Source organism: Eumetopias jubatus, unplaced genomic scaffold, assembly GCF_037043125.1.
Source record: "Eumetopias jubatus isolate StellerSeaLion01/CBP00866 unplaced genomic scaffold, mEumJub1_p1.0 scaffold_6, whole genome shotgun sequence".
Classification (NCBI taxonomy): domain Eukaryota; kingdom Metazoa; phylum Chordata; class Mammalia; order Carnivora; family Otariidae; genus Eumetopias; species Eumetopias jubatus.
The window spans coordinates 36,020,465-36,035,327 of NW_028274812.1; the positions used below are offsets into that span (position 1 = coordinate 36,020,465).

The 14,863-nt window shown below is 35.0% G+C and overlaps 1 protein-coding gene across 2 annotated transcripts in view; it reads left to right on the top strand.

Annotated features, from left to right (window-relative positions):
• The window catches only part of PTPRK (protein tyrosine phosphatase receptor type K), a 553,262-nt gene that overhangs the window by 516,661 nt on the left and 21,738 nt on the right, over positions 1-14,863 (top strand). For both annotated transcript variants that reach the window (XM_028117097.2, XM_088023873.1), the window contains exons 15-18: positions 3,960-4,120; positions 10,248-10,432; positions 12,139-12,226; positions 13,506-13,582. In XM_028117097.2, coding sequence (XP_027972898.1) covers positions 3,960-4,120; positions 10,248-10,432; positions 12,139-12,226; positions 13,506-13,582 — 511 coding nt within the window. The remainder of the gene's footprint in view (positions 1-3,959; positions 4,121-10,247; positions 10,433-12,138; positions 12,227-13,505; positions 13,583-14,863) is intronic.

Here is a 14,863-nt window from a genome sequence, read left to right on the forward strand (position 1 = left end):
CTAACAGTGCTCTTAGCTTATTGTGATGAATCATAATATCCTTGTTAAATCATGTTTGATGAAGCCAAAGATAATTAACTGTACCATTTCATACAATTATGGAACAGTTTTCCTCTTTATAGCCCACCCATATATCCACCTGCAGAAGTTTATGCTGTTGGCTGCTTTGATAATGAAAGTCATTTGCACATCTGTCAAACTCAAGTAGTTGCAAAATAAATTGCTAACTGTCCTGAAGTGTACCATATATACATACATTATATATATACACATATATATGTGCGTGTGTATGTGTGTATATATATATATATATCTGTATATATATATATTGCTGGTTGCTCAGAGAGAGAAAAAGCATCAAACATGTAGGAATCAATAAGTATGTATAAGAATGTCAGTAAGCTTACCATTAACCATTGATGCACCTGTAATGTTAGAATGGGATTGCTTTCTTAGTGGATGGATAACATTTCTTTATTCTAGGCTATATAGTAGGTTATGATACTGTTACTGTAATACTTAGGGCTATTAGCATTATTAATCATAATTTCAAAAGAATGTCACAGATATATGATTTTTAAAGCTTCCTTAAACATACCTAATCTAAATCTAAACATATCTAACCTAAACATACCTAACCTGAATTGGAGATTTTTTAATAAAAGTAAATAAATAAAATTTAAAAGAAAACCAATTGTGATCTTTGAGCTAATGTTCATTGGCATTGTCATAGTGACCGTCACTCATGATCAAAACACTTAACCCTAATGTTAATTTTTATTCTGTAATAACCTGAATTAAAGCCTACCTCACAGGGTTGTTGTGAGGGTTAAGGTATAAAAACCAAGTTGATGGCTGGCAAATAGTAACAAAGGTTATAACTCCCCCCATAATTTGTCATCTAACAAAGGTTTGTGAATCTTAAAAGTCTTTCATTGCCATGAAAACTTTATCAGCCGTACATTTGACAAGTTAATTGCTTCTTATTTTTCCTTAATCACAAAATATACATATAAATTATATATGTTTTAAAGTAAAGCCTCAGAGTTTAAACCTGTCTTTTCTAAATGCTTTGAACTGCCCATCCTCAAAATTTTAACAGTATTTTTAATCCACATTTCAAGTTGTGTTATTTTTATCCAGTTCAATCTCAGACTTTTTGAGGGATGAATTCATTCTTCTTGCCCAAGAAACAAAGATTGGAAGCTATTTCTTAAATTTTTTTTTACTCTTTTAACACTTTCAAGGGGCAAAACATTTGTGCTGTATTCACATTCTTTTTCTCAAATTTATGACAACTAATGTTTAATTCCTAGATGCTTCATATTATGTACTTATATAATGTGGCATTTTAAAAAAATGTCAGCAACTGGGTATAGTGTAACAGTTTAGGCTCAGAACCAGGTCATTCTTTACTTATTGTTAAATAAATAGTCTTGGGCAAGTTATTTAAATTGTCTGAGCCTCAATGAACTCATCTATACAATTAGAATCCTCATGCCTTTTTCAGTGGGGTGATCTGAGAATTAATTGAATTAACAAGTGAAAAGTGTGATGCATATAACAGGCCTAATTCATCCATTCAACAAGTATTTATTGAGTGCCTGCTATGTGCCAGAGATGCTCTAAGTGCTCGGAATAATGGTCCTTCTCTCCGTGGAACACACAACGGGGAAACAGAAGGATATTTGCACTGATACATGGTAAGGATTGTTATAGGCAGAAAACATGGTGCTATAAAAATACCTAGCAGGGGAGCACCTGGGTTACTCAGTTGGTTAAGCGTCCGACTCCTGACAGCTCAAGTCTTGATCTCAGGGTTGTAAATTCAAGCCCTGTGTTGGGCTCCATGCCTAGCTTTCAAAAACAAAAAACAAACAAACAAACAAACAAAAAGCTACCTAGCAGGGAAACTAACCTGAGGTGGGTTGTATTGGGATCCGAGAAGCCTCCTGATGCAGTGAGACAGAATGGAAGCTAACCAGATATTGGAGGGAAAGGAACATTGTAGGTCAAAGAACAAATGCCTTATATGATGGTCTAGAGGTAAGTTTGGAAAGTAAAGTCTATAGACTAAAATATGACCTGCTAATGTTTAACTTGCCCCATAGCTGGTTTCAAAAAATAGATCAACTTGAAAAAATTAAAAAATCAGGAAATTTAACATAATATTCAGATTCATGACTTGTCTTTAAAAATAATTTTTAAAATCAGAAGCTCAACACTGGGCTCAAATGCCAGTAGTCACTTAGGCCAGGTTGCCCCCAAAATGGCTTTCCAGTTCTCCACCATCCCCATCCTTCCATACAGTGTCTTAGCACTGGCAGCAGGAGTCATCTGTGTTCCCTCTCTGAAATCGGTAAGATTTTTGCAGGTTTTTAACATTCACCTTAGCCTAGAAAAAAGAGATAATAACCCTTTCAACGAATACAGCAAATATTCCTAATAAATGATGGTGGTAGTGGGCATGGTAGGGATGGTGGTGGTGGTAGTTCTTGTTATACTTTTGTCATTTGTTGTCTTACTACTAGTACTGTCATTACCGTTATTATTATTTCTTTAAAAAAATTAATGCCATTTGCATCCTAAAGCTTAGTTTCTGACTATCTTATTTAAGTGTCAAATCTGTTGTATCACTCTATTGGATATTTTGGGTATGTACCCCTTGAGGCCAAGTACTATTATTCTCAGGAAGGAAAATCCGGAGGAGCTCTCATATTGCCACATTAGTTTTGTAAAAGAAAGGCCCTTGGACACAAACACAACCATTAAATGAGACTTTAAAAAATATTTGTAGTATATTTACTCTAGTACAGATACTAATGAGAATCAGAAGAATATGTCCTAGTTAATGTATAGCTAAGAATCGTCATTCTTCAGACAACTGAGGAATAATTCCAAGGCAGCATAAACTGCTGCCGTAAACATAATCTGGCTGCTACAGGCTTTTCAAATGCCTTTATTTATATTATACATAAATTGCTTTGTTAATGTGATATAAATGTTTTATATACCCTTAATAGTTTTTTATTGCATGTTTTATGTGTAACATTCACAAAGAACCAGAATGTGTTTCACATCCTTGATATATGAGATAAAGATGTGAATATTTGAGTAGCTCAAAAGTCTCACTCTACTAATTTCTGAATCCCCTCAGTTATTTGCCCTGCTGCACTTATAAGGCAGTTCTTCAGTTAAAATTCTGCCATGTGGTTCTAAAACACATTTTTAGGATGTAAAAATGGCTATAACTCAAGATTATGATCATTTGTATAATATGTCAACATTATATTTTCCAAACTTTTCTCAGGGTGCTTTTCTTACACGGTATATAATTTTTCCATATATATGTGTATTTGCATTAAATCTAGCAGTAGTAAATTCTGCAACTCTCCAGATTAAGTTGGGATTAATGTTATAAATATGCTGCTAAATATGTTAATGCTACACATGTTGCATTTTTACTGAATAATAAAACAGAGAATGAAGAATGGGATTTCTTTGTGCATTTTAATTGGGTGACTCTAGTAAAATAAACTTTAAAAACTAGGCATGCTATTCCCCAGAAGAACTTCTAAAAGGTGATCAAAAGAATTAATTACCTGAAAACCAAAACTTAGCTTTAGCTTACATTTTCCTTGAACAATTTTACTAAGGAAGTATTTATTTATGGCTTTAATAAAGCACAGTTATAATTTATGACTATTTTAATGATACAAGAAATGAAAGGCTTCAGTTGACTGCTTGAATGTTGAAATATCCATATGACAAATAGTTTTATAGCTACCAGCAGATGTTGTTTGAATATACAACCTAATTCCTGAAATTAGGAAACTTAGAGATTCCAAACTACGTCTATATGTATTCTTATCCTTGGGCTTTCTTGAACTGCTTACTGCTAGTGTCACCTCTCCTTCAGGCCTCACACTAAGGTTTCCCATTTGTATTTGCCTTGGCAGCAAGCTTGCTAAAAAACGCAAAGACGCCATGGGGAACACCCGGCAGGAGATGACTCACATGGTGAATGCTATGGACCGAAGTTATGCTGATCAGAGCACTCTGCATGCAGAAGACCCTCTTTCCATCACCTTCATGGACCAGCATAATTTCAGTCCAAGATGTAAGTTCTTCATTAAAATTTTAATAAATGATTTTGAAGCCCTTTAAATCACTTTGAATTCAACACACTACCTTTGAATAGTGGGAAAAAGTAAAACAGAAATGGACAAAGCAGCCAGAAAGAGAAAAAGTCATAGGGAATATTATAGAATTTTTAAGAGCACTGGTTTTCAGTCTTGATGCTGGATTTAGTTTAACTGCAAACTGTATGACTTTTATTACTGTATCATAAAAGATAGTCACATAACTACTTAACACCAAATCATATGTTATTGCTCTAAGTTGAAATACTTGATTGCCTACATAAAATTAGTTCACTTCAGAATTTATTTATAATTATTTTGCCATTTGAGTCTTCTTTTGTGTAAGGTAAAGTTCCCTTAGAACTTTAACATCATAATTCTTTCTGGGAGTTATTGGCATGGGTGAAATTTTTCTATTATTCTACAAAGACTCCTGGAGAATTTCAGTAATAAAACATTAACTAGGGGAAAGAAGAGACTACATGCTCTTAAGTATCTGATGTGCAATCCAAAAATTTACTTGAACTGGAGGATTGGCAGGGAATGGTAAAAATCCGTCCATCCATCCATCTGTTCATCCATATTAAAAATTCCTAATGTTGATCTATAAAGGCAGGACTTCTAAAACATTTACACTGAAGTACTACCTCATGGCAGTTGATTTGAATAATTGCCCCACAATCAATATTACTGTTTATCTTCAGATTTCCTATGAATTTTATATTCTGTTCTATAGCACTGTGTTTATTTTGGTACTTAAATTTTAAGTAAAATTACCTGACTGTTTCTTCAAATCCTCATGTAAAAGTGATGCATGAGGGAGGCAAGTCATGTTTATCCCTGGCCATGTATACACAGAGGTCTTCTTAGATTCCAGAGATTTGCTTACTCCAGTTTGAAACATGTATCTAAAGGAAAGCAAACAAAAGAAGTATTATTTCCTATACAGCTTATATACATATGGAGTGGTGAGGTTGAGAAAATAAAGTATTTGTAGGTTGTGTGTATTTATGTCTTTTCAGAAAGGGAAGGTTTTTTTCCTGCAGTGTTTAGCTTGGTGAAAATTTTCAGTAATTACTGGCCCTAAAAGCAGCCCATCATTTTCCTTGATATATATTGACACCAAATTAATAGCTATAACTATGCTGTATGAGTCATTTTGGAATTTAATTTTAATCATGATGGGCCTTTTTCATCTCTTTTACTTCTATTTCACTGTAAGATAAATGATAGAGAAAAACATAAAGTACTATTTTTGTCAAAAATAAGTTTTGCTGAAAATATAGGTGTACCATCTCTCTAACCACTTGATTTAATAATTAAAAGGGGTTTGAAAGCATGTTTGTTCCCTAAACTTTTCTACCTATTGCCTATGCTGGTACTTTATTAGGAAGCTTGAATTCAGCAGTGTAACAAACTACAGATACCCACTTACGAATTTGGAAAAAGGATTAACTCTATTTCTTACGGTTAGCTGAAAAAAAATTATTTGGAATGAATATGAGATAATTATTTCTCTAAGTACCTTGCACTTGATAGATCTAAATGGGTCTCTCCCCCCCACCACCATTTTGTAATCTTTATAATGTCACGTTCAATCTTCCTGGCTTTTAAAAATTGAACAGAATACTGAACTTTAATTATAGACACACCTTTCCTGGTGTTTTGAGATAACCCAAGCTGAAAAAGAATTTTACCTTTGCAGGTTATAATAATCAAAGTTGAATAGTTTTATTTCTTAAGAAAGCATAAACCTATTTTAAAGGAAAAATGTAAAATACAACTTTAGGGCAATATATTCCTTCATGAGCTCTGTTTTCCTGCAGTGCCCAATGATCCACTTGTGCCGACTGCTGTGTTAGGTGAGGCCCTAATTCTTTATCATTCTTTCTTGCATGGATCACACATCCTTGCATGAGTCACAGCTTTGTCTATACAGTAATTATTTACAGTGTAGGAAGCAGCTTGATTTTGAAAATTAAGTCATGATCTTATCAAAGAGAGCAACTGTCGTCAAACCAATCAGATCTAATGGATTTGAAATTAGCAAAATGCCTTTTTTAAAGCAACATATTTTTAACGTCTTGGTTCTGTTAGATTTGGAGCAAAAGTACAATGGCCCTTAGTATGTGACTAACGTTTACATATGCAGGTTAGCAGAATGAACCCAAATGCGCACATCTCAGGGGCCAGGGCCACCTGAGTGATTAATCTATATATAAAAATCTACTTGATGGAAAGATTTTTCTCAATCCTCCTAAGTTTATAGCAACTAAAGAACACATTTCCAAGGAAACATTAAGAATGTGTGCATTTGCTTTAATTTTGTCTTTATTAAGAATTTATAAATGCAGGCAAAGTAACTACAATATTGATGTGGAGTTCTGCATTCTATATGCATCTTACATGATGTGTTATCCTTCAAGAAATCTAGAATAAGCCAAGGTTTACCTCTATACAACATGTAAGACAAATGGTATTGCTAGTGATGAATAAGGCCTTTTCAAATGTGAAATTAATGTTCAACTGTATATTTAAGAATGGAATGAGTTTCATTTTAATTTGTACTCTGTTCCTTGACTAATTACACACCAATGATTTTTGACCAGCTTGCTTATATGTTAAGAAGTTCTACATATCAGTTTTACCCCCGTGTTTCTAATATTTAAGATTTAATCAAAGAAATAATGAAAATTGCCAGATAAATATATCTTAAAAGTTCCCAATTCTCTCATTAAATATAAAAATCCAAATTTCTTGTGAACATAATACCTTATCTTACATTTTATGCATGATTTTATTATCTGTATATTCAACATTTAAATACATTTTTAAAATACTTGGGAATAATACAACTAATTCAGTTAAGTGAAACATACCTCTTTTTTACTAAAATAATTATAAATAATTTTATAACATAGAGAATATATCTTCTGAAAAACTCTGGAAGTCAATGTTGTCTTTCTCTGATTATACTCTCCTTTTGATGTCCACACCAATAATGACAGGGAAGTAAACCGGGGAATTCGTCCCAATGGGTAGGCCAGTCGTGTAGGGAGGAGCCAGAATCATGATCATTGGGATGGCACCAAATACCTCTGAAAATGTCATCTTCTGTTAAACAGAATGCTGCAGAATGCTGTCACCATCAAATTAATAAATAAAATTCAATTAAAATATTAAAAACTCACTGAGGAAATATTAGTTACCTAAATGTTAAAATTTCCTTATAGTAATATTCTAAGAAAATGTTGAATTGGGTCCAAGTCTCAGTTCTCCTGGGGACTCAACAGTATGAACCCATGGAAGTGCCTTATGTCTTTTCTTTCCCATCTGTAGACTTTTTCACAGTTTTGTAAGGAAAAAATGAAATAGTATATGTGAGTTTTATAAACTGTAATGTTCAAAAGATTATTGTAAGAATTTGCCCTGTGGAAACGGATATTTATGTTTAAGGAAGGCTAGAATTAACACAACAGCCATAAAGTCTATCCATAGAAGCAGTTGTTACACATTTTATTTCATTTTGAAAGTCAAGCTGGTTGGTTTTTTTAAAAAATATATTGTTTAAAAGCTAAATCTCATTAATCATATCAGATGTAGAAATGGTTTGTTGCGTTTTTCATCATTCTTAGAATCATAGTGTTTATGGTTACTTTGCATCCACTTGATTTAGTATTTGTAAAGCAATTTTTGAAATCACTTCAAATATTGCTTGATACTAATACCTACATACTGATCTTAAAAGCGCTTCAAAACTTTTCATATTGATTCATATTTTTGTTTTTTTGTGTTTTACTGCTTCATTGGGTTAAAGTCCCTATAACTGGTAAGTGCATTGCAAAGAATTCTAGAAAACCTTTCCATCAAGGAAATATTCGAAGTTTTTATTCTTAAATGTGTAATAAGGATAATGATTAGAACATGTACTCTCCCTACTAGTGACATTATTAGGTGGTGTAATGAGGTGGAAATGTATTGAGATTAATAATTCATATGTGATTATTTTAATGAATACTGCTCTTTGTATTACTGTGTTAAAGCTTAATGCAAAACAAAAAACACTGTCTATTTCATATTGGACATACCGTGTAAGATTTGGAATATGGGTGAATTCTTTGTTTCTCACTGAGCCTTTTATAATTGTAAATATTCTGCTGCTCCAGCAGGTATGGTATGAGCTCTGGCCCTGTTCCACAGAGCCTGGGCTACCGTATTCCAGCTTGGGTGATTGCATTTTGCCTCTCCGACATTATCTGTCCTCTTTACTTCTCATCCTAAGTTGTATATTCTGTGACAGTGCCCAAATCAGTGGCTTCTCAATTGAATTTTTACATTAACCTTTATGTCAATCTATTGACTGTAATATTTTAGCAAAGGTAAATCAGTTGAGTGTAGTCTCATAGGAAGTAAAGGAAACTCATGAATCATGTTTGCTAGCAAATGTTGGTGTGTAGAGGGGGTGGACAAAACCTGAGTTGGGTGGTTAGGTCACAGCAGAATCTACCAGGGGTTTTTTGGATTCAGTGCGATATTTTTAGAAATAAATGCAAAAAGAAAAGGGGAAAAAAAAGCATTCACCCTAATAAGGGAAAGTAAAATAAATGCAATCAAACTAAATTATAGACACACACAAATCTGATTGTGGGGTTCTTTTTTTTTTCCCCCTTCTCCAGGAAGAAAAAATGTTTATCATGGGGACAACAATTCATTTTTTGCTATATCCTATTTGTAGAGTTGGTGATAGAACAGGCAAATGTACCAGCACTTGAAATATGTTTAACTGTTAATTAAATATCGTTCTCTACAGTATGCGTTATCATTAAAAACAAAAGTTCCCCTAAGAGTGTATTTTCTGTTCTGTTAATGAGTATGGCAGTATAATGCTTTCCAAAGTAATGCCCCTTAAAACATTTGTTTTTTTTTTTTTTTTAAGTGGTAAGTTTAAATGTAGTAAATATAAGCATGCTTTTTCTCATTGTAATGATTAGTGCTGTGGTCATTAAAATAATACTTATTCTTCATAGGTATAATGTTCTTGTTCATTTCTTCTTATGACATAAAAAGACTTAAAAGTTTCATTTTCAGCTAATAACACAGTGGGGATGGGGCCTACACTTAAATGTGGGTGGTGAGGGATTCTTTAACAAATTCATTCACTGATATATATTTGGTTGACTGCGCCAGTCGCTAGGAACGAAAAGACAACTATGACTCTGTTTCTACACTTTAAGCTTTCAGAGTTTAGTGAAAAGAAAGAAATCAGGAGACAAATGACTAAAATATAGAGTAAGGGAAAGGACACATAGAACAGGAGGCCACGGGAACATAACGAAGAAGCTGTGTAGCTCAGCCTGGATGGGTCAGGGAAGAATTCCAGAGGAACGACTTACGTGTTTTGCCCCAGAGACATACCCTAGTTTTTACACACAGCGGCCAGAAGTCAAAATATACTTAGAGTAAAAACAACAACCATCGTAATAACCCAAAGGGGTAGAGACTGAGTATAAATGCATGCATAGCCTGGCTTGCGGACATAGTGGGGCCGGGGGATGATTCTGGAGAATGCTCGTGTTTCCCACTCTGGACTGTCCCATGCTCAGAAGCCCCAGGTGGCAGAGTAGGCCCACAGAGCCACGGAGAGCAGCCCTTTGGGATGGGTTGCCTAGATGGGGTCTGTGAGCAAGGTTGGGATATGGTGGGGAAGGAGTTTGTTCAGTTTACCCGCCAATGAAAACACCTCTCCAAGTTGACAGCTTGATCTTCTGGGCCTACTCTATGCTGCTGTGACTGCAGATACAAGAAAAAGGAAGAACACAGCAAAATCCTCCACTTACACTTTCTAAAAGCGGATCAGATGTCTACATCTCACAGCAGTCGTTATCCTGATAACATAAACATAATACACTCTGACCTCATACCTCAAGCTGATGTAAAAGGCTTTGTCTGTATAGGGAAGCCGCCCGAGATCTATTGCTGTATTTCTTTTTTCTTCCTCCTGTTATCAGAAAAATCTTAAGTTCTTACAATCTTCTTTGCATAGATATATATTAAACAAGATAACTTTGTCTTTTTTTTAATCTTCTGGAATCTGAAACCCGCCAGATGAGAACCACAGTGCCACAGCAGAGTCCAGTCGTCTTCTAGATGTACCCCGCTACCTCTGTGAGGGGACAGAGTCCCCTTACCAGACGGGACAGCTGCACCCAGCCATCCGGGTGGCCGACTTACTGCAGCACATTAACCTCATGAAGACATCAGACAGCTATGGGTTCAAAGAGGAATATGAGGTGAAAGTTTCAATGCTGTGTTAAATGTTATTTCTAATTGTAATAGTGGAATTGAACCTTTTTTTTCCTCCCTTTACCGTCATAAGGAGTGGAGTCTACGCCATAGACTCCAATCTTGTGTCTCTGAGAATATCCTCAAATGTGTATGGGAGAGAACGGGTAGACGGAATTGAAAGAAAGGGCACTTTCTGGGTCAAAATTCGCTTGAAGAATTCTTAAATTTTGGATTCCAGAATTTTACTCTGCTATTTAAAAACCCCTTTGTTAGACCTTCTATTTCCCCCCCTGAAAAATCCATTAACAGGATCCTTTGAGTCCCATTGTATCACTCCAGAGTCGACCATTTGAATGACTGAAGCAGTAGGTTCTTCTCTGCCTCTTTGCTTGTTGACCCTCTGCTGGGAAGTGGGGGACGATCTTTGTGTTCTAAATGTACTGCTTGTCACTCTTAGTTTTCTTTGTGGCTTATTGGTTGAAAGTGGCCGGGAAGAAAAATAGAGCACTGTGAATCTAGACAACATTAAGAAGCCAAAAGAAGGATGTGGGAAATTCTTCTTCCAACTTGATTTCCCCTTCCTCCTGAATCCAAAATACCAGTGTAAGTCATACTGCCACAGGAAGTGGTTTAAACTGAACATCTCAATAAACATAATAGAGCAAAAAGGAAAAAGTTCCTTTGCCACTCGGCACTTACTGAGAAATGTCAGCCTCGGGCATAGAAGGAAGTTCCTCCACCACCGTTCTCATAACCTCCATATACACACATTTAAAGTGAAAGAATCCAAGCAGTACTTGACTTTGAAAGACCATCTAAAATGGGTTCGACTGCATGAAGAATCTTCTGAACTCTGTATTTTATTTACAGATGGCTTGTATACCTGAGTTTGGGAGCAAATAAAATTAGCTGTGAATTTTGAAAGTTGTTTTTAGATACACACCAGAAACACTGTGCTGTGGCAACAAAATAGTGCAAGGAATTATAAGATTCTGCCGGAGCTGGTTTTTTTTTTTTTTTTTTTTTTTGGTTGTTGTTCATGTGTATTCCTGTGTACCTCACTTCAAAAACCGTTGATTCTTTGAAGACCCTATTTCCTGTGTTGAGCAATGTTTAAGTGTTACTGCAAAAAAGAGATCTATACCCATATTTTAAATTGCTGCATATGGTAATTAAACCAATCAGCAAATTCATCTGTTCCAAGATCCTTGGATAAGGTGACTCTTTTTAATTTTCATATCGTCCCTTGTAGAGACTCTGTCCTTTTCATGATCTTCAAAGAAACTGAAATGGGATGTATTGCACACAATTTAATGAATAATTATGGGGGAAAACAGGTTTTCTTTTTCCTGTTATAAATGCTAAGGGAAAAACCTTTGAAAGATACTCATTAAAAGTAGTTTTAACGTTTTGATGCTTTCTCTACTTCCATCTCTCAGAGTTGTATCAATCTTAAATTTGAAATCGTTTCAAGCTCCTTTTTTTTCCTAAAGTTGTTTTTTTGTCCTTATTTTGAACTCAGTCCAATCCAGAATGAGCAAGTAGGAGTCCAACAAACAAGCTTTGAGATCTGAAAAGAGAACTTGTTTACTACTCTAGGACTCCCTTCCTCCCTGAGAAAAGTGTCTTTTATTTTGGTCTTCAGAACAGATAAACCTGATCCAAGAAAAAGAGTTAAATTCAGTCTTCTTGTTACTTTTTCCTTTTCCAGAGCTTCTTTGAAGGACAGTCCGCATCTTGGGATGTAGCTAAAAAAGATCAAAATAGAGCAAAAAATCGTTATGGAAACATTATAGCATGTAAGTTCTCATATAATTCTTGGTGAATGTAAATATTGTGTATAGAAGATAAATATTAAGTGGCAAGTCCTTCTTATATGCTTTTAAACTTCAAGAGAATCCCAGAGAGTGGCACATCTGTTTATAAAGTAATCTATTTAGTATTAAAACAGCATTGGCTGTTGGCAGCGACTCTGAAGTTGTCGTCATCTTCATTAACTAAATTGACTCAGACTCTTCACCCTGTGGAGATAACTTGCTGTTTGATTTTATGTTTGCACATAAATGCATGGGGTGTTATTGACAGCTGAGAATATCAGGATAATGAAAAAGAAAGGTCTTTTCAGTGATAAATTGCTATAACACTTCTACCAAACATACTCAAGGTGAGAGTGTTATTCTTTCCATATAACCTTTATTTCTTCTTTGCAGCAAGTGCCTGAACTCCGGCTGCTCCATGTTATTTGTCGTTAGGGACTTCATTAAGTTTTAAGGTGTTTGCATGGGATAAATAAATTGGTTATCCTATGAAACCACAGGAATGGTAAGGAAAGTAACATAGTTTAGTTTGTGACTAGCTAGTGATGTACTTGGCCCACTCAGATCTCAATTTAAATTACTTTGAAATATCTTCTGAATACATCTGAGTACAACAGAATTCAACCTTGACTCTCAAGAAGTTAAGAAGTCTAGAGCAGGGATTCAGAATTCACTCTCTAGTTCTGTGGCTCATTTGTAAAGTGCAGCAGGAATGGATCCCACCCATTTAAACCCATGTCTAAGAAGCAGAATTAGACATTAGAACGAGTTCAGTCCTGGGCCGCCTGGGTGGCTCAGTCATTAAGCGTCTGCCTTCGGCTCAGGTCATGATCCCGGGGTCCTGGGATCGAGCCCCGCATCGGGCTCCCTGCTCAGCGGGAAGCCTGCTTCTCCCTCTCCCACTCCCCCTGCTTGTGTTCCCTCTCTCGCTGTGTCTCTCTCTGTCAAATAAATAAATAAAATCTTTAAAAAAATAAAGTTCGATCCTTTAGACAAAGCCAATGATGATTCATCAGACATTACCATGTTCCCTAAAACCTTCCTAACTATTAAGATGCTAGCCGTTGAAGCTTATTAACAGGATATTATAATAAGTACTGAGCTCATCAAAGTTCTTGTATTTCTTTAAGGAAATTTGAACAGTAACCTGTTACGGCTAAGCTATCAGCAACTGCTGAATTATTTTAAGTCTCTACCAAGGTCATTGTCTTGGAACAGAGAGGAAATTTAATAGCTTTATTTTATTGTTTAACAACTTTAGATGACCACTCCAGAGTAATTCTGCAGCCTGTTGAGGATGATCCTTCTTCAGATTACATTAATGCCAACTATATAGATGTAAGTATTTTTATAGTTTGGTGTGCCCAATTTGTTGGCTTATATATGTGAATCTTTTTGCTTGTTATTACCTATAAAGTGATTGCTAGCTTTTTATAATAAAGAACAAACTGTACACTTTTCCTTGTTCTACGTCCTAGTACTCACTGACGTTGTTGTGCTTTCTTTCACACCTGACTTTGGTTTGGGCTGTAGATTTGGCTGTACAGGGATGTAAGTACCACTATATGTAAATAACAGCACCTTATTATAAATATTTAATATAACTACTCTTAATTACAGTTCTTACTAATGCTTAATACTAGTTACCTCTGCATGCTTCCCCTAAGTAGCCTCATATGGTATATCTATGTTCATTTTTCGTAACTCCTTTACATGTGTGAAGATCTATTTTACCTCCTTCCCTTTGCTATGTTTAGAAAAACAGGACCATTTTTAGATTTTGACAAGTTATGGTGTACTCGAGTTTTATTTGTTGATGATTTCTGTTTCTGGCTTTTATTCTTCCCCCTTCCCCAAACATGTGAGAAGCTGGATAGTATGATGTGTATTAGTGTTTCTGAAATTTTACTTTTTACATTTGACTTCTGATGTTAAAAATGAGTAGGAAGACTATTTTGTGGTGTGTGGTATTGGCTTGTTAAAGTATTAAAATTACTTAGGCCAAATCATTTCTAAATTGCATTTGTAAAATATACATATCACACATATATATCGAATCATGCAAACCAAAAAGCTTGTTTTGGTCACAAGTTTCCACTGTTACATTTTGGTTACAAACATATCTACATGCAAATTGTTCATTTAATGGAAAGTAACTAGCAAATCAAAGATAAAATATTGTCAAGGAAGTAATAATACTACATTACATGTAAGAAGGACAGGCTCTTTATTCGGAATTCCTGGTTCAAAATTATGCTGGAAATCTTGGGACTGTTGCTTCCCTTCTCTGTGCCTCAATTTTCTTCTCTGTACCGTGGGGATAATAATAATAGTATGAACCTCATCATTTCGTTATGAGAATTAAATAAAGTAATGCATGTTGAACATTCAGCACAGTACCTAGTACATACAAAGCACTCATGAAATATTCGCTATTTTTAAATAATTCCGTTCTAGGTGTGCTGAGATTAATCAGTTAAAGACATGCATTAATTGTAAGGCAAAAGGTAGAAGTATCAAATATTGCAGCATGTATATTGTACACATTTATAGTTATATAAAACATATGAAAATTCGGCCCCGACTTTGTCTAATTTCCATAAATAGGAAATGACCTCT